The sequence below is a fragment of the Seriola aureovittata genome, chromosome 10, assembly GCF_021018895.1.
Source record: "Seriola aureovittata isolate HTS-2021-v1 ecotype China chromosome 10, ASM2101889v1, whole genome shotgun sequence".
NCBI lineage: Eukaryota > Metazoa > Chordata > Actinopteri > Carangiformes > Carangidae > Seriola > Seriola aureovittata.
This window is the reverse complement of record NC_079373.1, coordinates 7043770-7067472: the sequence shown is the minus strand read 5'-3', so window position 1 is coordinate 7067472 and position 23703 is coordinate 7043770. Positions and strand designations below refer to the sequence as shown.

General features: G+C 41.2%; 2 protein-coding genes across 3 annotated transcripts in view; both read right to left on the bottom strand.

Annotated features, from left to right (window-relative positions):
• fbln1 (fibulin 1) overlaps positions 1 to 9334 on the bottom strand; it is a 32931-nt gene extending 23597 nt beyond the window's left edge. The window contains exons 1-4 of one of the 2 annotated variants that reach the window (XM_056387808.1): positions 9024 to 9334; positions 5628 to 5736; positions 3745 to 3874; positions 819 to 978 (exon numbers count right to left, since the gene is read on the bottom strand). In XM_056387808.1, coding sequence (XP_056243783.1) covers positions 819 to 978; positions 3745 to 3874; positions 5628 to 5736; positions 9024 to 9078 — 454 coding nt within the window. In that variant the 5' untranslated portion in view covers positions 9079 to 9334. The remainder of the gene's footprint in view (positions 1 to 818; positions 979 to 3744; positions 3875 to 5627; positions 5737 to 9023) is intronic. The other variant, XM_056387807.1, reaches the window with a different exon arrangement.
• Positions 9335 to 11865: 2531 nt separating this feature from the next.
• LOC130175762 (transcription intermediary factor 1-alpha-like) lies at positions 11866 to 23453 on the bottom strand. Its single transcript, XM_056386302.1, has 18 exons — positions 22906 to 23453; positions 22572 to 22690; positions 22140 to 22287; positions 21420 to 21552; positions 20953 to 21069; positions 20597 to 20711; positions 20238 to 20384; positions 19928 to 20042; positions 18466 to 18842; positions 16857 to 16991; positions 16664 to 16769; positions 16501 to 16558; positions 16145 to 16277; positions 14947 to 15281; positions 14526 to 14661; positions 13509 to 13583; positions 12939 to 13094; positions 11866 to 12851 (listed from the first exon to the last, which is right to left on the bottom strand). The coding sequence occupies exons 1-18, from the start codon at positions 23180 to 23182 to the stop codon at positions 12612 to 12614; spliced, it is 2922 nt and encodes a 973-aa protein (XP_056242277.1). The 5' UTR covers positions 23183 to 23453; the 3' UTR covers positions 11866 to 12611.
• Positions 23454 to 23703: the final 250 nt, after the last annotated feature.

Genomic DNA, 23703 nt, shown 5'->3' with positions numbered 1-23703 from the left:
GGCAAATAATAAAAATCAATAATCTGTTGACTTATTTTTCAAGTCAATAAATTGCTTACACTATAATGTAAACCACAGTCACAGAACCTAAATTTGTATGTCAAAATGCTAATTAACTAATTAGACCACACCAACAGAGATCCTGTTTAAAATCATAAATTAGCTTAAATTAAATTAAATATTTCCTCTTAAAATAGCAATTAATTTGTTTGTTTGTCAAGTGAACTGGTCATTTCAGCAGCACTTGTTTCTAAAACAACTGGAACATTTTTTGGGAGCAGCTGGTGAGTAAGGTCACAGAAAGTTCCTGCAGTGCTGATACCCTCATGAACAACACACTGAACCTTTCTTTGTTCCACAGTTACTGTTGTTCTGCTGAACCTGAGCTGCTTTTATTTAGGTGTGAGGAAAAAGATGGACTGTAACCACTCTTGAACGCCACTGAAAGCTAAAGGCAAGACCACACGTATCCACCAGGGGGCAGCATGGGCTTATGTTTGACAACACCAGTGGTGTTATGATTTCTCCACCTAATTTTTCTTCTCTCTTAGGTTCATCCTCCAATATTTTGAGAAGTTGTATGTGGTTTGCTCAGGTTTTCTATCACTATATTCTCTTTTTCTACCCTTTTTTCTTTTAATTTAAATTTTTAATTTCCTGTATTACGCTGCTTATGACTGTGCTACTCTACGCGCCTCTGTTTTGAATTGAATTGAATTGAACTAGATTATTGTTAAGTTAACTACCTGCTTTGCTATAAAACAAACGTAAGAAAAAAAAACTGCCTACTACATGATTGCTTATTTTTTTACACGCACGATCAGTTTGTACTGGGGCTGCTGTCTGGTTATCTAGGGCTCCATCCACGCAGCAGGCCCGGGACACCAGGATGCACTGGTGGCCCACAGATAGGTTGTGATCACAGGGTAGGCCCTGCTCCTGGGCCGCCTTCCCCAGAAGACAACAGTCACAGCACATCTACAGAAAACAGAATACAGTACAATACAACACTTTAGAAAGCATAAGAGCATGGACAAGTAAATCTTAAAAATGTGCAAAGAACAGAGGAGAAAAACTCTATGTCAGGAATTCATATACCAGGAGAAGTGAAACTAAAAATCTAGACAAGGAAAAGAAGATTGTGGGATGGCATGGTCATCAAAAAACTGTAGGTAGATGAGACAGGCTTTTAGACTGACAAATGGGGATGAGGTAACTCAGACAGACAGACAGACACCCAAGCTCTCAGTTTAAACCAGACGGACAGAAATGGAGGCCCACTGATAAGACAGGCCAACTGATAGGTTTCAGAGAGACAGACAGGACTAGAGAGGCAGTAAGTCAGTAAGAAAGACGGACAGGCAGACAGTAATGAGATGATCATGGTCCCCTCTAGCTGAAGCATGCTCAATCAATCATTACAGCAGCCTGGTAATGCCAGGGGGAGATGAGAGGTGCAGAGTGTGGGGGATGGGTGTCTTTGTGTCTCAGTCTGGGCAATGATGCTATAATACCTGAAATTTGACAGTCTGTGGTGTAATGATTGCAAGACTGAACACATGCCATAAGTCTTGCAAAGATTGCGGCGCTTACCAGGAGTCATTAACTGCTTCTCTGTGTGTGTGTGTGTGTGTGTGTGTGTGTGTGTGTGTGTGTGTGTGTGTGTGTGTGTGTGTGTGTGTGTGTGTGTGGGCGTGTGCATGTGTGTGTGTGTGTGTGTGTGTGTGTGTGTGCATGTGCGTGTGTGGGCACATGCTTGTGTGGCTTTGATATTATATCTAGAAACCTTTTAGGTATTTAATTTAAAATGGGGAGAAACTATGATCTAAAGTCTATAATCATATTTTCATAATACAAATCAAATGAGTAGGTTATGTGTAATTTGACAGGTTTTGCTTTTAGTGACAAACCAACAGAGAATTAGCTCTGACTCTGTAGTTCCCCTCAACTCTACAGACATTTCTAGCATCTTTCAGGTCATTTTTTGGTTACAGCCCACAACTCTATTGCTTTGGTTTATTCTCACCATTCTCTTCGGCTGCAACAGGCAACAGGAAGCTGTTTTCAGTGCAAAAGCTCCAAATCTACTGCCTGTTCAGCACCAAACTGCAAAGTTAGCAACTAGCTTGTAAACTCTTTAGCCAAACATTTCCCACAGGATTAAGAGGAAACAACGAAAAGGAGAGTAAATATTAGACTTACACTCTTACATTTGACCATATGACCCCATTAAATGCTAATGCTGCTCTGTATCAGCAGCACATGTAAATGGGGAAATGTTTGCTAACAAGTTAGCCATATGTGTGCTGTGTTTACAGCTTGTTTTTACTGCCCCCAAATGGCCAGAAAATGTAGGTAATAAAATTAGCATTTTAACACACATTGACCCGACTTCATTGTAAAGGAAATGGTTCGATGCTTTGGGAAATTATCCTTATTCAAGTTCTTGATGAGAGTTCGATTAGCATATTGACCACACTTAAACCTGTGCTTAACATATCAAGCTGGAGCTAGGAGACATATAACTTACCTTAGGACTAGAAATAGGAGGAAACAGCCAACCTGACTCTCTCCACAGGTAACAACATCTGCATACTAGCATCTCTAAAGCTCAGTATTTAGCATGCTGTTTCCTGTTTGTTTACAGGTAGTTGTTTTAAAGGAGGTTAGATGCTCGACTGTTTCTTGGACTGGCGCAGTAACTTTCTGTCGCTTTAATCTGGCAAACAGCAGAGACATCCCCAGTAAAAGTGTAGTTTTTACTTAGTCTTGGTAAACAAACTTTAGAGGTGCTGGTAGGAAGATTTTTTCAAGCTAGCTGTTTCCCTCTGCTTCAAGTCTTAATGCTAAGCTACGCTAACCATCTCCTGGTTGTAGCTCGTATCGCACAGACATGAGAGTGGTATCAATCTTCTTATCTAACTGTCAGCAAGAAAGCAAATAAGCATATTTCCCTAAAATGCTGTATATTTCTTTAATGGTTAGGAATATTCTCTCTCTCGTTTAAGATAAACGACGTTTACAGTTTGGTGTGAATTTCTCCTGGCTATCTTTCAGGGTTACAGGTGGAGACAGATTTCCTGAAGTCCTTTGATATTGTAAATGTAATGACGCAATGGACAAAGCGTGTCAAACAGCCTCTTTCTCAAAGATATAAATCTCTTGTATTATTCACCGTACCTGGGCCATTAAGTATGAGCCACTACCTGCAGTTTACAGATGATCAAGTAAAGACAAGCTGTCCCACTGAGATCTCATCATGTTGAGAAAATGCACCAACTCGCATCCCCTCCTTTCCACATATTGCCAAGCATTTATCTTGGAGATGTGTTGACGTGCAGTATGTTGTGAAAATAAAGGGGCACACAGGTTGAGAGGGAGTAAAAGCATAGAGAGGCTCAAATGTGCTTGGACGTGAGCCTGAGGAAGATTCGAGAGTCAGAATTTATAATCTATCTGACAGCAACAAGCTCCATTCCTCCCTGGAGTGACATGCCTCATCTTGCTCGCGGCGCAGACACACACACATACAGACACACATCATCACTCTCACCAATCATTTGCCTCCAATCTGGCTGTCCAGCAGAGTGATATACTGTACAATGATTGAGCTGAGGGAGATTTTTTGGTGCACACAAGTCATTATATTCTTACTCTTTTTCCCTGTTTACAGTATTTTCAGTTAGTAAGGCACACATACACAAAAATTTGCATATGCATGTGCAAATCCAGATACAAACAGACCTTTGTAGTCTTGGTCTCGCAGGTGTTGGTGAATAAAGAATCACAGGCTCCTTGGTCTTTGGCCAAGTTGATACCAGTGTTGCACATTTTATCCTCAAGCACTGTTACACAGCACTGCTCCTGCACTACCCTGTCAGCAAGAAGAAAAAAAAATGCAAAACACAGGTGGTGCATTTATTCTCAGCTCTATCAATAACCCCCTCCACTCCACACACAATGCAGAAAACAACCTTGCCTTAAAGTGTAGCCCATTAAAATCAGCCTGAGGCGTGCCTGATGGGGATCTCAGAGTTGTCACACTAAAAATGCATGGATGAGTGGGATGAGTAAAACCCTGTGTGGATTCAATGGAAGTTTATTGTGTTTTGCAACACTGACATCACTGGGTTTAAACTAGGTTGAGCAGTGCTCCCTGAGGTCTTTCTGCTGTTGTTTTAGACCTGGGTTAAACCAACATTTGTCTCCCAAGATTAACATTTGCCCACCTCCACATGTCCTTACTCATGGTGGGATTGCAGCTTTTTTGAAGGCATAACTCCATAATGATATGACTAATACTAACCACTCCCTTAAGACAAGCCTGCTATGTCCTGTAAGAATAGAGATTACTACCACTAATTGGTTGACTCTACAGTTGCAAATACGTATATGTTTGCTTGGGCTCAGTGACATCACCATGGCAGAATCAGTGATAACGTGTAATAGATGGGATTCAAAACATTTCTATTAGTATAAAGTGAGTAGCAGAAAGTATTTCAACTGACCTTGACCAGGACCTCATTGATAGGAATCAATAAAACACTGCATGCTTTAATGTCAAAACCATTATCCGGTAGACGCACAGTCCTTTACACAAGAGCATTATTATGAAAATATCAGTTACTCAATATTTCGGTTAGATCAGATTTCACTGTATTGTCTAGCGTTTCGCTGGCTGTTTGTGCAGTCCAATCAGTTAAGAGTGGGTGACTGTTTCTGTCTGGCTTGGATCTCTGCCTCTCTCGCTGCAATTTTACAAGACAGAGAGCATAAAACGCCACCCCCTCACGTCTCCTCTCTCATTTCCAACAAGCCTCTTTATCAACTCTTACCAGAAATCTCTTTCCACATAAACCACTGTGGATCTCAAATTCACGTCTAGGCGCACACCTCCTCTGCAGAACCTTTTAAGGGCACAGTCGCACTCCTGTTTTTCTTTTCTCTTCTCTTCTCCTCTCTCCTCTCTTTTCTTCTGTACTTTTTTTTTTCCCCTTTGGTGTCTGAAGTAATCGTTCCTGATTTCCTGTTATTGCCTCTCAAAGGTATTTCCTGGGTTTTGAAACAGCCCCTCTTCTGACCCCCCCTCATCCTTTTCAACCCCCAAATACACCCTGCTCCCCCACAAACCTCTGCCCTTTTCCTCTCTTCCCCTCGCTCTATAATTTAGACAAATTTGGGATCACTTAGGGTGGCTATGGTAAATGTGTTTGCCATCAGTGTTCACAGCAGCAGATCTCCCTGGCTTATGGGCCCTGAACCTGTGGCAGCACACCTTCTAGGGTTACCAGCAGACCTGTTATTATCCCATCACTATTAGTGTTTCCCGCTCTCACGTGAAGTGAATAATGTGCCTGGAGATTTATGGGAGTAAGGTAAAGCAATCTCATATTAAGGGCCCACAGACATTTCCCCCTCATACATGGTACAGGCCAAATCCCTGTGGGCCAATACTGCAGGAGCTTCTGTGGTGCAGATAGAAAATGTACGATTGTGACAAAGGGTGCAGCACTTAATGACTTGTAAATCTGAATAAGCCCCAGGCAAGTCTTCCACCACAGCCCTCTCACCCTTGTGGCACACAGATTAATGAGAGCAAAGCAGCATATATAGTGCTACCTGCTTACCTGCACGTGGTTGACTCGGATATGAGAGGGAGGGATGCGCAGTCTTCGTTATCACTGCCGCGCTTCTGTCCATCCTTACAGCAGTCCTCTATCGAGATCTGCTCTGCTCCTACAGACATTAAAAGCGACACGAGGTAAGTTTTTGCATGTGTGGGCAGGTAAAACAAAAAAAGAAGGTGGTGAATTTGTACACGTCCCGTTCGCTGTCAGGACATTTTCTAGCACCATTAGGAAGGAGACCCCCATGTAGGTATTGACTGCTGGAGACATGTAGACCGCAGGCAACACACCTGCCTGCATACACATAAGGTGGATTACACACTCGCCTTGAGACTATGGTGTTGCTTTTACATGACTACCAAATGGCATGGTCATAAGCATTGTCTTATGTTATTAAGCATTAGTGATTGACACACTGTTTTGCTAATTAAGTGAATTAGAATGATCAAATCTGGATATCTAACCCAAACAAAAGTCTTGCCAGTGTCCTCGAAGGCAAGTTGCCTTTCCTTCTCTGAAAAAATGAAAAAACAAAATTCTAAATGTGTTTGGCAATTTAAACTGGCTGCAGGATCTTTTTTTTGCCAAAGACAATGAATGATGAATATGTTGTTGCAGACACAAGAGGGGCTTTTTTTTTTTTCTTTAACTGGAGGACAACCAACTCTGTGGCAATCTGGCTGTTTATTCATGTGTATTAGAGAGTATGGAATGCTGAATCCACTGTAATAGAAGAGGAGTTGTTGCTGGTTAGTGACTGAGTGTTTTGAATTATTGGGAATAGTGATTGTGAAATGCACTGAAGAAATCCATCTGTTTGAGACACAGCACGTCTGGCAGCAGTGAGCAGCTTCAGATAGTGAGTTAGATTAGGTAGGGAGGACAAGTGTCTGGAATAGCAGTCCTCAGTTTCACAGACTCGCTGCTTTCTCCCAGAGGGCCGAGAGGAATTTTATTGTAACCATTAAATCAAAGATGAGGAACAAGCAGGAATAGTCATCATCACAACATTTTCTGCATTGATAAACTTCATAACATCTCAATGAGCACTGTAATGAAACCTCTCCGAATAGTTTGCAGGTTTCTATAAACCCAGCTCTGCAGCCCAGACTAAAATACCAGCAGGGTGACTGGAGAAAGGCTGCAGGAAATCAAAGCACAGAATTAAAACATTGTGACTATTGCTACTACACGAGGGATGATTAACCTGGCAGCATGGCGGGAATATGGACAGAGGATTTATTACTCGGCAGCCACATTAGCTGACTCACTACTGACTTCTGGAAGTCTGGCACATCCCAGAATCCTCTGGCCAATAAACCTTGTAGCAGCTGGATGAAATGAGATGGCATTTTAAAAGCTTTTCACATGCGCCTACCAAGTAGGTCCTCTCGGAGTCTCTCTCTCTGTGTGTCTGTGAATGTTAAAGACCTCTATCAACACAGCTACACCATGATGTTCCAATGAGACAGGAGCAAAAATATTTTGCTTGCAAAAAGCTGATAATGTGAATTTGCACTGCGTGCCATTAATGCCTCATATAAAGGTGTTAATGACCAAGTGTCAAATACCCTTCTCCCAACTCTGCAGAAGTTGTGCACGTTTTTTTTCTCTCTCTTTTTTGTTTATGACCATTACCAGTAATTGACATCCTTGTGCCAAAACACCCGGTTTGTATTGAAAGTGGAAAGGCATCCAAGGAGCACCTTTCCAGATTCCACAAAATAGCTAATCCCCTAATCTTTCCCTCCAGGGGCATGGTAAGTATATTTTAAATGACAGGAATAGTTGGTCACATACTCTGGAGATTTCTCCCCACAGTAGTTCTCAGCTGATAACTAACTCAGACCCGCTAAGCATCACAGAGTCATACCAACGCCACCGCTGTCTGCTGCTTTGCAAACCTAAATTGAAAGACCAGAAGTGGCTTAAAAATTGTGTGCTGCTGTTTTATCAAAAGAAGCAAGCCAGGCCCAGCCGTTCCTCCAGTCTAGATGCAGCTCGCCACAGTTCTGTGTCTCTGTGATGCATTGTCTGTCTGGAGAGGGCTGATTTCCATCTTGGATAGCAGTGCTGGTTGTGAGGGCCATTCTGTCTTGGCAGAGCAGCACATGGCTTGCCTGCGTCTAGACGCCTCATGTAAACAAGGCTTAATGAGCCCAGTGGTGGAGCTCCGCCCAAACAGAGTAGTTGGCCAGGCGTCACAACAGAAGTGTGCATCTCTCTCATGGGCTGCACTCAGGGCTTTTATTTGGAGGTTTCTGTCAGTTTTAAGGCTGTTACACAAGAGGTAGATCTATCTATCTATCTATCTATCTATCTATCTTTCTATCTATCTATCTATCTATCTATCTATCTATCTATCTATCTATCATACTCTTTCTTTGATGAGGTCTTTATGTGACACACTTAGCTACATCTGGGAGCTTTGCTCATGTAACTGGTTGAGCTGATAGTTCAAACTGACCTGTGACACCACCCCCTACAATGAAGGCAGCTTTAGAAAAAAGTGGCCCCTGCTGACTGTGAAAATTGCCCCATGTGTGACCAGGGGACCGTGAGCATTTGGATATGCCTCATCCGACGCCTTGATGACCCTGCTGTGGGCGCTCAAGTATAAATCACACCCATCTGTCTAGACCATCATGCCCTGGTGGGACACTGGTCATTCTGAGCATCTCAGCATACCAAGGTACTTGGCCTTTGGCCTGCAGGGCAGGAAGTACAGAAACCAGGGCATTGAGAGCTCCTACTTACAACTATTGTGAAACTGCATTGTAACACTCCTCAGTTAATGTGACGTCTTTTGTTTGTAAACCAAGTTGAGTCTAGGCTATTGCATAAACACAATGAAATGAATAACAAAAAGAATGTTAAAGATGGTTTACGTTTTGATATGACATTTTCATGATACATAAAAATGTATTGTGTGGAAGTTGTCAAGCACAATGCAGTGTGCATAGAGTTACACTCTTTATCTCACTGCCTGCATTGTAAGTTGTAAGGGAAAACAATGGAAACATAAAATAAATAATAAAATAAAACTGACTTCCTTCTAAATCACTAACCGGGTATTTGAATATATAATGACATCATTCAACGCTGCTTCATTTCAGTGCAGCCCTGCAACACTTTGAAGCACCCAACTTTGTAAATTGAGCTTTATCACATGTCCCAACTAGTCCTATTACAAATCCATCCCCTCCGAGTCTCACGCTTTGTCTGCAATCAGTTTGATACTTACTGTAAAATAAATGCTTGAAAAATAAAAATCTCCCAAAGATCATTCACCCCACATCAACATCATCATGTACCGGCGCCATTGTTTGCCTTGCTTTGGCCTGTCTTCATTAAAAGTCGTCACGCAGCAGTTTGTCAGAGAGAGAGGTAACTTACCTTGGCCAAGGAGAACTCCGAACAGAGAGCAGAGCAGCAGGACACGCGGACCCATTGAATGAAGAGAGCTTCAACTAAATGCTGATTTAAAAAGTAGGTGATCCGAGCACTTTCAGCTTCCCGATGCCTGTTTTCTTTTTCCCCCTGCAAGCTGTGTGAATAAACAGCAGAGCTCCTTTAGAAAAGAAAAGACTGAGTCCGAGAAGTGGATGTGATGGAGCTGTGAGTCGCAGTTGCAGCGTGACTGGAGGAATGAGCGTCTAATTATGGCACTGTGAGGGGCGGGCTGGGGCCACAGACACCGACTCATTACTAATCAAACCGGGCTTTTTTTTTCTGTAGTAACTCCAAATTAGAGCCATTAATCGTTAGCTCATTTACAATATATTACAATTAAAATATTTTTGGTTAAAACATCCTCTGGGGTCGGTTTATGTTGTAATTTATTACTATATTCTGACAGGAATGATTCTACCAGAAAAGTCCTTCTAAAATGTTCTATATGATTGCTATTGATGATAAAGTATAAAACCTGAAGTACTCCAGAGGGAGCTGCCATCACTGTTATTGTACAGCCTACTACTGCAAGTGTCTTCGGGCTACTGTGCTACAGAGTATGCATGCATACTTGGAAATCGTCTTCCCATCAATAGCAAAGTAGACTTTTCTGTCTGTGACTAATGATTGTACTGATTACTCAACATCTGGAGCTGGTTTGGAGGTATTTTAAAAATCTGTTGTGGCTATGTCCAGACTGTAAGCTTCGAAACCTTTTGGATATCAACCCTGTCTGCAAATAAATGCACTTATTCACTGCAACAGTTGGGTTTGTTGCACCTTAAGAGAGATGATAGATGAGATTGGAAGCTGGCTCTGTGCTGTTGCATTCACCCCTTATATTTGAGCCCTCACTGATATCTGCTCAGTGGTATTACTGCTCTCTGTAGGCCCCCTACTGCGCTTATTTTCCTCTTTAGCTACTAAACTTTACAGCTGTAGCAAAGAAAATGAGGCATTTACCCTTAAAGTTAATAAATTAAAGCTTTTGTAACACTACCACAGATGTGGGCTCACTGTCAGCCAAAGTGATCATGAACATGCCACACACACACACACACACACACACACACACACACACACACACACAAGTCTACCAGAATTGGCAAGAAGTGGAGAAATAATTGCTAGACTGCATTATAAACATTTTGTACCAACTAAGGCTCTCTGTAAATTCAATCAGTCTACTGACTCTGGGCATGGTGACAGGGAGAGGTTAAATGATCTTCTAATCAGAGCCATATGTCTCCACCACCAGTCTAGCCAGTCTAGAAACATCACGGAGGACTTGATATTGGGACACCACAGGCATACAGGGAAGCCCGCAAAGTCTATGGCAGTTATAAATGGGTAACTGCACAGTAAAAGTGTAGTATGTGACGAGTTGTGTCTCAATCTCCGTGCTCCTCAGCGCACCGCAGCCTTCTTATAAGAGAAGCCTGGCAAGAAGACGAAGAATATTTTAAAGCGACGACACTAGTGTTTTGAATATTTTGCCAAAAAATCCCATTTGCCACAAAAAGTAAATTATAAATTTAAGAATGGTGTTTGTATGACTTCCAGGCAGCCACTTGTCTCATTATTTCTCAATATGATGCAGTATCACTATTGCAGAACTGCTTAAGGGTAAATGTGGGTGGGGGAGTTAGAATTCTATGTTATTTATCTTCCTCATTTAGAAACAAATGCCCTTTTCAATACTGGATTCCATTTCTTCCAATAAATCTACTTGAAAAACATCCCACTATGTGTGTGTGTAAAAATGAGCTTGCAGAGATCTTACTCAGGTAATCCATCACAGTGAACAACATGTCTGCTTTTATTTTTGTCTGTCACTCTTCTGTTGCTTGGTAAAGCAGAACAGAGATCTGCACTTTCATTATCACACTTTAACACTATAACCTTGACAACAACAGGGGCAGATATGTTGTTTATTGTAATGGATTACATAACTTCAGAATATTTTTCTTGCAAATCAGTGTTAACACCTTTACAAAATGAACAGTTACCACAGCGAATACCCCTTTTACTGCAGACCAGTCTTTAATCTAATCTTTTCCTAAGTCGTAACACAGAAAAGAGATACAGGCTCCTAAAATGACAGCCAGGCCAGTGCCAGGCTTCAGCCTGGACTGGTTAGAGTACAACTCACCCTGCCTGCTAAACCTTTCACAACCCACCAACTCTCACTCCTCCTCTCCACCTCCAATCTGGGCTTTAACAAGAAACAGCAGCATGAGCTGACCTCACAGCTCATAGGTGGAGGAAATTAGACAAGCCGAGGTCGCATTCAGACAGTGTTAATCTTGTTGTGGGGGGTGTGGTACAGTTCCTTTGAAGCTCAGCAAAGCTTGTCTTGCCACGTCTGTGTCAATCAGCAGAGAGCCACTAACACATCCAGGCAGACTGAGGGGCCCAAAGGCCTTATTCACTGTTTCTCAGCTCAGCTATAGAAACTTGGGGAAAGTAGCCTAACTTAACTGTTAAGTTTAAGTTGTAATGAGGTTAATGAATAATACTTTCCTTTTTGTGGAACATTAATAGACTCAATTAACATGCTGTTATAAGGAGAAGGATGTGTATAAATCATTACCCAGAATAAAGCTATCATATTTTATTGTACACTGTAAACACCTGCACACTGACTTGCATGCAGGTATGTTTATGACTAAATGTTCTGGCTATTGGATATTAGAAGAAAGCAGTTCACAATGCTGAGTGTGCAGAAGAGAACAGGTTAACTGAATCAAACTAATCTTGGAAAAAAAAGTCTCACACAGTGAAACATATGCAACATGTTTAGTCCTTCACAATAAAATATGATAAGTCAGGTAAATAAACAGATAAAATGAATAAATAAATAAATGATATGTGAAGAAATGAAACATAAAATTTACCTTTACAACATTAAATATGTAGCTCTGCAAGGAAAGATTATATATGTGACAATAAAAACATCTTTAACTGTCTGTGGTTTTATCAAACTACTTTGATCCCCTTTACATTTTCACTTTTCTGGCCTTGGGGTGCTTGTAACTCATCTTAATCCACATTAGATAAACTACAAACATCAAAGCTTGTTATCGTCTTTCCTCTGATCACTGCTGTATTTACACATAGAGTGCCAAACAGGAAGAACGCAGCAGACCTGACCACACCATCGGTCAGCTCAGTGTAATAAGACTTATAATAAGAATGAGTAACTTTCATGTAACAAAAACCAGACTGGTGACAATCAGCTGTACCCTGTAAATGTGCTGCATGTATTGTATACATTTCCAGATATGAAATCCCAGTCTGATTAATTAAGATTTTCAGTGTTGATCCAACAGTGTAACCTTTTTATATACAGTCTATAGCTCTAACACAGTTTAGTCCAGAACATAGAAAATGTGTATCATAGGTCTTTGTTTGCAGTTCAATTCATCATAAAACATATAAAACATCTTAGTGACCTGAATTTGTGTCATAAATGTTTTGTGTAATAAAGTTTTAAACCTCAAATATTAGCTGGTGATGGCAATGTTGCTTTCACACTACTGCCTCTTCTCCATTGGGACAGCTTGGTGCATCCTGGGAGTCTGAACATGTGCGCTGGCGCTTTGCTGGCTGGGGGATATTGTCAAGAGACAAGACTTGAGAGTAAGGCGGGGCAGTGGGTATCATCTCCACTTTGATTTCTGCGAATGTTTGGTCAGAAAAGATGATCCTCAGGTGTTCTTCAAACAGCTCCATGAGCTTCCTGCCTGCCACGGTGACCTCTGTGACAGTCTGACATGCAAGCAGAAGAAAGGTTTACTGCCAGGTGTCAAGAACTGAATAATACTGGAAAAATGGGGGATTCTGCAAACACTCTACCTCACTGAGAGCTGCACAGTTCCCGAAGAGGAGCCTGATGTCTGATACAAACTCTGCAGTGCCTCGGTAGCACAGACTCTGCTTAGCCTCCAGTCGTTTTTTCACAGTTGAAAGATTCATCGGCCTCTTTATAGTCTGCCTGTTATTAGCACATACCTACAGTATTTAGAAAGGGAGAGATAATAAAATGATGAAACTTCATGGGCAGATGTTGATCTATTATTTATAATGATTATATTACATGTCAGCATTGTGCACAAGAGGTTATGGATTTGTACCCAATTTTGTTATGTGAAGGTTTATAATGAAAAGCCAAATATGGGCACTGTGGTTTCACGCTGCACACAAATGTGGCCTTTTATGTACTGCAATGTACAGTTTTTAGGCTAGAATTTTTCATTGTGATTCACTAGGTGCAAATACTCTGTATATTTACAGCACCTGGTTCAAGTTTATCTGTCTTTACTGACAAATACTGCATAATACACATCATTAAAATTACAGTTACAGTAACTTCATGTGACATTAATCCTGTGAACTTTTCCAAGTCACACATGCTTCCAGACTCACCGCGGGGGATATGGGCTCTTGAAAGTTTGAACTCAGGTCACTGCAAAACAAGTGCAGCAACAGCCTCTCACACTTCTGCAGTGGTAGAAAAAGACATCTGACTTAATGTCAACTGATAACCAAGAAAACCAAACACAGTCCTCCAATCTACAGTGTACCGCATCTTCTCACTCCGCTAGTCACTTGAATCTGAGATGAGTACCATGTTGTTATTTATCTGACAGTGATCCACTTGGTGTCAGGCCTAACACTGATTAACATTAGCTGCTAAATCACTGCAACACAACATCAAGGTACTTATTGCTTGTCAGAAAACTTGCACAGTTCCAGATGCTATTATCATTACATGTAATTATTCTACTATACAATATATTTGCTAGACAACAACAAAATCAATAAGGCTGCAAGTCAAATAATTATTAAGGTTGATTTATAAAAGTGATCCAAAAACTATTCATGAGTATCACACACTCACTCCTTTTAGACATGCTGTAAGTTGTGCTCTTAGTTTTCTTGTGATGGGTGTGTTAATGTTCAAATTCAGACTATTAAACAAGGAAGGGGTGAATTTGTCAGGCAGCCAGTGGGTTTGGTTAGATTCAGTGAGGGAGCGGGAGGAGGGCGCTGAAATATGTACAAACTATCGTATGCACCTTATAACATGCTCCAAATGGTTGTACATAAGGATAGAGACAGAATTTGAGCACTTACCTTTATGAAGATATGAGTGTTTTTGTTGCAGATCAAACTACAAACTTACATACCTACAGAGGTGAGGTGTCACACCATAATGATATGTGTTGCTTGGGATAAATAAAGTTACGGAGTTGAACTGAAACTGAACTGAATGGAATGAAACAAAGGCATTGTTGTTTACTAACTGTAAAACCAGAGCTGAAACAGTCTGACTTACTTGAAGATGGTAAACCTTCATTTGAACTTTCTGGCAATAAAACCATTTCTAATTAGAGGTACTACAGTTCAACAATCGCCATTGTAACAAGAAAAAGTACTGACTCGTTTGTCCACAGAGGGAAATCCTCCTTCAGAGTCTGGCTCCTTCTTCACTGTTTTGGCCTCAGGTTTGCTGTCACAGTCATACTCCATCTCAGGCACGAACAGGTCACGGCAGAAAGAGCAAAACCACTCCCGACTGAAAACAGACAGTCCAGAGACTCAATGCAAAAGTCCGTAAAAAATGAACATACATTAGCAAGTGCGTAATGCTGATGTCAGATGAAAACCTCCTGTTGCCAAAATGTGAAAACAACTTGTCAAAAACAGCCTCGTTCTTAGAAGCTGAAAGGTCTGTTTTCTTTTCATTCCACTGACAAACACAATTTATTGATTCTAAAATAAACACAAGGATGAAAAAACACCAGTTATGAGGTTTTCATGTGAGACCAGCAACAGATGAGTTTCATGTGGACAAACTTGCCTGGGAGATTTTAGGAGAGATGGAACATGGCAAGTAAGGTGAAAAACTTTGAGACACTTATCGCAGCACAGCAGCTCTCCTCCACTCTGACACACAGCACACAAGACCTCATCAGAGTCTCCCAGCCGAGCTTGATTTTGTTCTACCTGCTCTTCTCCTCCCAGCGATTTGATCTTACTCTGGTCCCATGGCCTGCTCGGAGGCTTGGAAGGGCTGGTGGGTTTGTGGTCTGTGCTTTGAAGAGGAGTCGGGACCTTGTTGCCTTCACCTTGGGCACTGATTTGCGGGTGTTCACCTGTGCTGTCAGGAAGGCTGGCTCTTTGGTTGTTTTGTACCTGAAATCCACAAACAAAGCTCTGAAAATCCTGCAACCAATATGCCATAAATGGGCTAAATTACGTTAAAGTCCATTGAGCTGAATCCTCATTACACACAACGCTCCGATGTGGCTAATTTGCTATAAAGGTCAACAGCACAGTCACACTCAGAAATTTAAAGGGAAATTCTTGGTTTCATACAAACTGGATTTTAGTTTTAGTAGTTTGGACCAGCATTCCTATTGGTAATAATAGCACTGCACCAACCAAGTTGATTGCTGAGATCTGGGGATGTGGTAACATTACTAAAAAGAAAACAGATGGGCCAAGAAACATGAGCAGTCAGAAGACCATACGGGTTTAAAACAATCTTCAACTTATTTGGAAAAGAAAAAAGAAAGCAAAGACTAAAATTATTACCGAAACTGAAAATCTGTTTAAATGACACTGAACTCTTGGTTCAACTTTGTCATTTCCATAATTGTGCCCGCACATAGATTTTCTGTACAGTAATGGATCATTACTGGCATTTCAGGTGCCATCACTTTTGTTTTTACTTCCAAAGAAAGAGGTTTAGATAATCTGGCAAAACTGCAGGCTTGTTTACAGCCCGTCTAACCGCTTAGGTTTCTTGCCTCGTCTAACTTCACTGTAGCAATAATCTCTGTTTCCAAATCTCCCCAATTACTCTGGTGTGTACACTGTGATAACCGACCATCTAATAGCCAAAAATACTACCCAAGCTGCAATACACTACAATTCATACTGTGTGTTTTGCAAAAAATGTACTCTTGCTACAGTAACAGGCTTTGGATAAATGTATCTACCAAATCTATATATGGAATACTTTAATAACTAATAGTAATTTATTGTCTCCTTACATAGCTGCTGTCATCTTCTGGCTCATCTTTGATGACAATGATGGGCCCTGGTGACGACCTTCGTCTTCTCTTCACAGCTGAGCCCACTGCTCCACTGGTCTGTTGTGTTTCTGGGGGTTTCCAGGAAACCGTCCTTGGGAACAAAGTGAGAGCCAATTACAACAAAGTGAAATTCACTGGAGACACCAATGGCACAAAGGGACTAAGGTCATATCAAGGCAGCAGACTACTTTTCAGATAATCTGTGCTTTTGTATGTGTATGTATGTGTGTGTGTGTGTGTGTGTGTGTGTGTGTGTGAGAGTGTGTGTGTGTGTGAGAGTGTGTGTGTGTGTGTGCGTGCAGCTGTCTTCTCACCCTGGTTCCTCCACTTGGGATACAGTAGCGTACCCTGGTGAAATCTCCTGTCCTTGCGCTAGAGAGGAATGAAAATCTGCTTGTGTATTAATTTCTTAACACAACAACACACACAGTCTCAACGCCACTAAAATATACAAAAGTAGAAATGGTACAGACATACCATTTCTGTGTGGCAAAGAAGGTGGCAGACTCTGGGGATAGTTTGGTTTCAGCATATATATCGGACCGGCTGAATCGTTCCTGCTGTCCAGATACGTGTGCTCAATCTAAACACAGCAGTGCATGTCATTTACGCCACAGCAGGAATAATGCAATAATAATCTTCAGGTACATCAATAGAGGAAGTCACTTACTGTCTGTCGTGACTGGGATGAACTCACGCCACCATTTATGGGCAGTGGTGTAATATTAGTGTACAGAGGTGAAGAGGAAAATATGTCCATAGGCTTGGCTTGGTAGTTGGAGCTGCTTTCCATCCCCCTCAGAGACTACAGATGAATGAGTGAGACACAGAGAGATAGAGAAAAAAGCTTAAATCATTGTCAGGTTACATTCCTGTCGGCATCTACAAGCATGTGCTGCTAGAAGTGGAGATGAAAAGGTGCATTTTCATTACTTTGGTACTGGCTGTGTGGGTTGATTGTGGGACTAAACCATAAACAAAAACTTCAGGCAAATCTGAGGTTTTTTATCCACTGTAGCTTTAACCTTTTCTTCCAATAAAATGAATGAAACCAAATAGTATAAGGACAACACCAACATTTTCCCTGTTTTTAGCTATGGCACAATTTCATTTTAAATCACACTTTAAAAGTCCTGGAAAGCTATTTTCTCAATCAGCCTGTTACAATGAGCAATTAGGACCTACATACTTACTACATATAACATTTTCAAAAGTTATTATTTATTTTTCTTATTCTACACGACATTACTCAATTAAATCTGATCATCCCACACTATCACATTGAGTGTTTGATTAAGTTATATTTTCTAACTCTAACTTTGGGTGTTGCTTATTGACTCATGGATATTTAATTTGAAACCAGGAGTGTCATGCGACATACTTTTTTTTTTACAGAATGCAGTTGACAGTCTTTGCAAACTTTTACAGGAAACCATTAGTTTTAATTTATTTCACAACAGTGTGAAAATCAATTTGCAGACATTTGAAACTTGCATCATGTCAGCTTTTCTATTCATTAAAATTACACGAACACTATGAGTTCATTTTTCAAATTAATCTGTGCTTACAGCTGCACTATGACATAATAAAATGACAAAAATAAAAGCAGACACGTTCTTCATTTAAAATCACAGACTTGTCAGTTCTTCTTAAATTTCTTTAAGCTGACTGTACCATAATGAAGTATAAAGAAAAACAAATGGCCACCCACAACGCAACACAACCTTAAAACCTATAACAGCATGACTACAAAAATACACTAGTTTTAAGTGTACATGATTTGCAGTAAAATGCTGGTATATTTCTTTACCACAGGGAATATTATAGAGTTCATTATGCAGCTGTAACAGCTTGTTCACATCAGTGCGACGCGACTTATGTGTGCACTTCACACGCCAGTATTGTCCTGTGAGTGAGCCTATACTTCGGTGCTGGAACCAAAACACCCCGTGAACTAGACTAAACAACTTGGATGACGAGATATTATCAACCCTTTCTTGTGGAAACTTGGGTTTGTCCTCTGTCACATGTTGGCTGCTGTTTTCCTGCAGATTTAGCTGTTATATTTTATGATTTTGAGTCATAAGCTCATCCAAGGCTAAAATCCGTCTTGACAAGGAAAGACATAAATTGCCCAGGATGTGAAGGCTGTCAGCTCTATTTAGGACAATGCCATCCGCTGTCGTTGCTTGTTAAGAGAGCTTGTCAGTCAAACGGACACACACACACACACACACACACACACATTCATAGACACACACGCAGAAAGACACACTAACCTGGGGCGTAAACCCAGGGCTGGGTAAGGTGCTAGTTGGGCTGATGTGGTTGGGAGGAGGCACAATGAATCTACGGCCTGGTTGTGGGGGCATACTGTGGGAGGGAGAGCCTCCCTGCAGGGGCCCTGGGACAGTTCGCTGTAGTCGGACACTCTGGTACCATGTCCACGGTGGAGGAGGTGGCTGCGGCTGCCAGTGGGCTTGTGGGTTTAGCTTGTCCACCTGCATCTGGAGCTGAGCCAGAGTATTATGGGAAGCTCCCATGGCAAAGCTGTTGGGTGAGCCTGAGGGTCCTTGCCCAGGGTGGGACAGCTGATGAGGGATACCCTGAAAACCAACCAGCTGGTGGCCTGGTACACTCTCCACCACTAAAGAGCCTGAGGACAGACACACACAGACACACACACACACACACAGACAGACAAACACACACACACACACCCAGACAGACAAACACACACACACACACACACACACACACACACACAGACTGGATGAGCATAACAAGTACAGATGAAAAATACAACCAACACAGACAAAACTCCTCCACAAAACTCTGGGGAAGAGAAGGTTTGGGCAATAATACAGAAAAAGTTTTGGAAAGTTTTGGTCAGTATTAAGGGAGGAATAATATGTCAAGTGGGGCTGCAACTAATCATGTTTTTATCTATTTAGTTATCAATTATTAATCTGTTGAGAATGTTTTATATTGTGCTTGTGCTCAGCCAAGTTCACATGGCTTGTTTTGACAAAACCCAAAGATATTTAACTTACGATGATATATAACCAATATAAAAAGCTACTTTTCACAATGAATTAGCTAACAGAATATTCGCTTAAGCTCAGATTTTAAACACAATTGTCAGGCTTAAATGAGTTGCTTTAACTGCCTGGCATTTTAGGCCACTGTTAAGCCCTCTAAACCTCTGAGTCCTTCTGAGCTTTCTTCCCAATTCAGCATCCTTCACCCACATGACAAGGGAGAACCATGTGATTTGCATAAAGACAGTGGCAGTGATGGAAAAATTTCAAATTTATTCCATTTCAGAATCAAGCATCCACTGCCCACATCCTCTTGATGAGATGACAAGTCCCAAATTGCTGTATGCCAACAACAATAAAAAGCGATTTTGGGAAAACAGTGGAATGAAAAAGGGACTGGTTTCTGATGGAAAACCTCTGCCGATGCAGTTTCCAGATACATAGAGTATAGCATGTTCACTAGTCCATTTTGATGTTGTTTAGAGACTATAACTGTTGAATCAGTTGGTATTTAAAGTCAAATAGGAGATATAATACACTATAGTCACATTTGCGTGAGGTTTAAAGGTATCAAAAACTACGAAAAAAGAAAAAGTGACAAATCAAAAAGGAATCAATTCTCTAAGTTTCTAAATTAGCTTCTATAACAGAGACATTTATGTCTAATATCATCTTTATGTCTTGTATATTTATGTCTTACCCAGCTCAATATTCGAGGCCCAATAAGAGGATCGACATTGGAAGCGTACACTGCTCTGTGGTATAAACGAGGTACTGCATTTTGCCCGCAGGAGGTTTCCAATCTGAAACAGAATCTGAAACAGAAGGGATGTTATTAATAATTTTTAGAGGAGCACACTTGTGTGTTACAAAAGGCATATGTTCCCACTTCATCACGTGCAAGACAGGCCAGGCTCTTAACAGGCTCTCAGAGCTGAGCTGAGCTTCACGTTGGGAAAACAAAGAGCCGTGATGAGATACTGTTGAGTGGATAAATGATCAGGCCTCACCAGACGTTTACAGTACAAGAGGGCCGTGCCCCCGTTCTTGGCTGTGGCCCATTTGGTGAAGTTGATGACATGATCCAGGTGTCTGGATAGATAGCCGATGTCCTCCTGTTGCTTTCGCAAGACGGTCTCATGATCCTTTGTTGCAGCCTGGAAAACATGAATAAGTGAATGAATATTTGCAGTGTTCAAACAGCTGGAGGGGATGTGCTCTGGGCCTCAGGGTGAGACAAGTCGACTGAGCTTGCAAGCAAGTAATGTTCTTCTGGAAACAACACCACAGCAAGTTACAGGTCTCCATCATGTGATGAATATCATTGTTTTTGTTCTATTTGGTATATATTTGAAATCTTTGTTCATACCTCAAGTTGATTAATCAGCATCTTGCCCTTTTTGTTTATCTCCAGAATCAAACTGCAGATGGACTTCTTTATTTCATTTTGAACAGACGCACGATTTCGATCAACCTGAAACAGTCTGCCAAACATACAACAGTCAATAAATATTCAAATTTAACAAATTATATGCAGTATCAAATATCACAATTTAGAGACATCTCATTATTACTGGAAGTGAATAATTTACCAGTTATTCAAGACATCATACTACAGACCAAAATTTCTTTTTCAAGCACTTCTGTATACCATGTGTCTCCCTCTTTTGTTTACATTTAGCATTTTATGACATGTGTAATATTGTGGTATGTGGGAATACATACCCATTGTTTATGGAGTTTGACACCTCTTCAATCAGTTTCTTCTTCTCCTGCAGCTGATGGGTCATACTCTCCATGTGCTGCTTGTGGTTTTTATAAGCATCTTCAAGGAACTGGTAACTAATCAAACAAGAACATTAAGTCAGTGGATACAATATAAGAAGTAAATGTTGATTACATAATGTTAGTGTTCTGCCCTGCTACTGTAATTAATCCCTGCCTCTCCTCAATTGGGATATACTATACAGTGCCTTGCTTGAGAACACTTCAACTTCAGTATTAGTATGACAATATACTGTATGGCTTATCTATGCAACATCAAATGTCACATAGTTACTTTTATGTTAATTACATAAATCTGAACAACATTATTGAGAGTAATGTCAAACAAAACTGAAATTGACACTCAGGTGATTGAATCTGTATATAAACATTATGATATGACTTTATATTGTAAATCAGGACTGTACTTGTGGTCCTTGTGCTTTACTAGCTGGCAGTCGCGACAGGTCAGCTGGTCGCAGGTCTCACAGAACAGCTTCAGTGGCTCTTGTTTATGGATGTCGCAGAACATCGGCCTCTGAGTCGACACACCATGGACTTCTGGAAAACAGCAGAGGGTTCATCATTTTAGACCTTCATTTGAGAAACCAGACAATATCTGTTCCATCCACTGCCTGGGCAGCTGGGCTTGAACTATACAGTAGTTTTAACTCCAAGTGTGTCCCATTATTTAACTGAGTGATTAGGTGTTAAATCAGTACACAGTACCACAAAATTACATATAACTAGTTAAGATGGCAGGTTTCTATAGTTTATTTATCTTTTTGGCCAATACTCTAAGGGGGAAATCTTTTACTTTTACCATAATTTGAAATTTAATTTCAAATAATAGTAAAAGCAGTGTGAGAATGTAAAATATTGCAATAAAGCCATATTTTTGCATATGATTTCATTAATGACATACTGTTTGCTGTGTCATGTTAAATGGACTGCTCTAAAAGGCCATTATGTTTCGTTGCATTTACCTCTTCAATCTATCTACTGGACTAAAAAAAAAAAATACACTAAACCCAGAGCAAATTGTGACATCCTCAGCACTGATCCCATAATAGATCTTGCCTTTGTCATGGAAACACACAAGTGTTTCACAGACGAAAAGGTTGAGATGAAGACACAGGCTTGAATACCTTGTGATACTTCTGTCTTCTGTCTGATGGTGTGGTCCTTGGTGAATTTGACCCTTTGATGCGCCTCCACACATGTGGCACAGAGGTACTCAACACAGTCCACACAAAACCCGGAAGCTTCAGTGTTGTCATCACAAGTCATGCAGAGCTACAGACAGAAGGGGCAAGCATCCGAAGCAGGTGACAGGAGATGAAACAATTTATACCTCTTGTTTGATCAAGCAAAAATAGATCTTAGATCTAGATCTATCTGCAAGAACGACAAATGTCTGTTTAGCATTGGCACCTCAAGCAAATGGAGGGCAGATGTCTGCTGTAGAGATTCCCTCAGTGCACAAGCTGACATTGCTCATCTTACAGGAATATCATAGCCATTATCCTAAAAACTAGCAACAAGGCTGCCCCCATATGGTAATGCATTTTTTCACTAACCTGGACTGTCCTCTCCACTGTGCTGCTGGGAGCCTCTGCTGAGTCCTTCACAAACACGTTTTCCACCACATCTATCTCCATACATTCCTGCCTGCAGACCGGACAGCGGATCACATTCACTGGAATCAGACAGGAACACACATGTTGGTCTACATTTATGTGCCTTAAGGACAAATAACTGACACATGGCGCCAGATATTTGTATCCATGAGTCCACACACACATGAGTAATCACGTGAGTAAAGCCTGTGGCCTTAAACACAGCAGTAATGTTACTTTCCTGCCTTGATTAACGGTGATGCTCCTTCATATGTTTGTAAACAAAGTGACTCACGTGGTTTGGTCGCGCTGTCAACCAGGGAGTTTGGCGCCTCCATCAAGGTCAGATTCCTGGAGGGTGAAGGCAAACATTTCTTGCAAAAAGAGTGCAGGCACGGCAGAAGTTTGGGCTCTCGACTGTGAAAGTTTAGATGGCAAAAGGGGCAAGTGTCCAGGTAATTCTGTCCGGTTGCACCTGACTTTTCCTCTTGTACTGGCATGCTCTCAGCTTCGTTCTCAACGATGATGACAGGAGCATCCCCTGACTCCTGTTTCTCTGTTCGTCCATCCATTTCCTCAAAGGCTAAATCTCAGTGTGTACACAAGATATACAGGCACAGGTGAGCAGAACGCGCGCGTTTTCCTCTATACCCTTGGCGAAGACGGCATCTCCTCACACCTGCTTCCCCCCTTCTCTCTCAGCCAGTTCAGCGCTGTGGATGTGTTAATATTCCTGCTCACATGTAAATATATCGACTATAGCGGCTAACCTGTAGCACAAAAGATGAAATACAATACCTCCGCGCGAGGGTGTCGCACGCTCGCGTGCCGCAGATGTTGCTCAAATTGCACCGCACGCGCTCGTTGCGGCACGAGAGGGGTGGGGTCAAAACAGTGCGAGCTCTGATAGGAGAGGCACCAGCTGAGTGCTAGAGGATAAACTCCACCGTCACGGTGTTCAACAGTCTTCATGTTTGTTTGTTACTCTGAAAGTTAGTGTGTTATTAACCAATTAAGGCTTTTCTTATTATTGTAGCTAATTAGTCAGGCTGTACTGCGTTACTCATCTAATAACGTTACTTTTCATGGCGTT

Excerpts from the sequence above, each read along its gene's own strand:
- LOC130175762 (XM_056386302.1), bottom strand. The coding sequence starts at position 23,182 with ATGGATGGACGAACAGAGAAACAGGAGTCAGGGGATGCTCCTGTCATC. Across the intron at positions 16,559-16,663 it reads TTCTTTGCCACACAGAAATG|CGCAAGGACAGGAGATTTCA; the intron begins GTATGTCTGTAC and ends ATTCCTCTCTAG. Across the intron at positions 12,852-12,938 it reads ACTGTGCAGCTCTCAGTGAG|ACTGTCACAGAGGTCACCGT; the intron begins GTAGAGTGTTTG and ends CTTGCATGTCAG.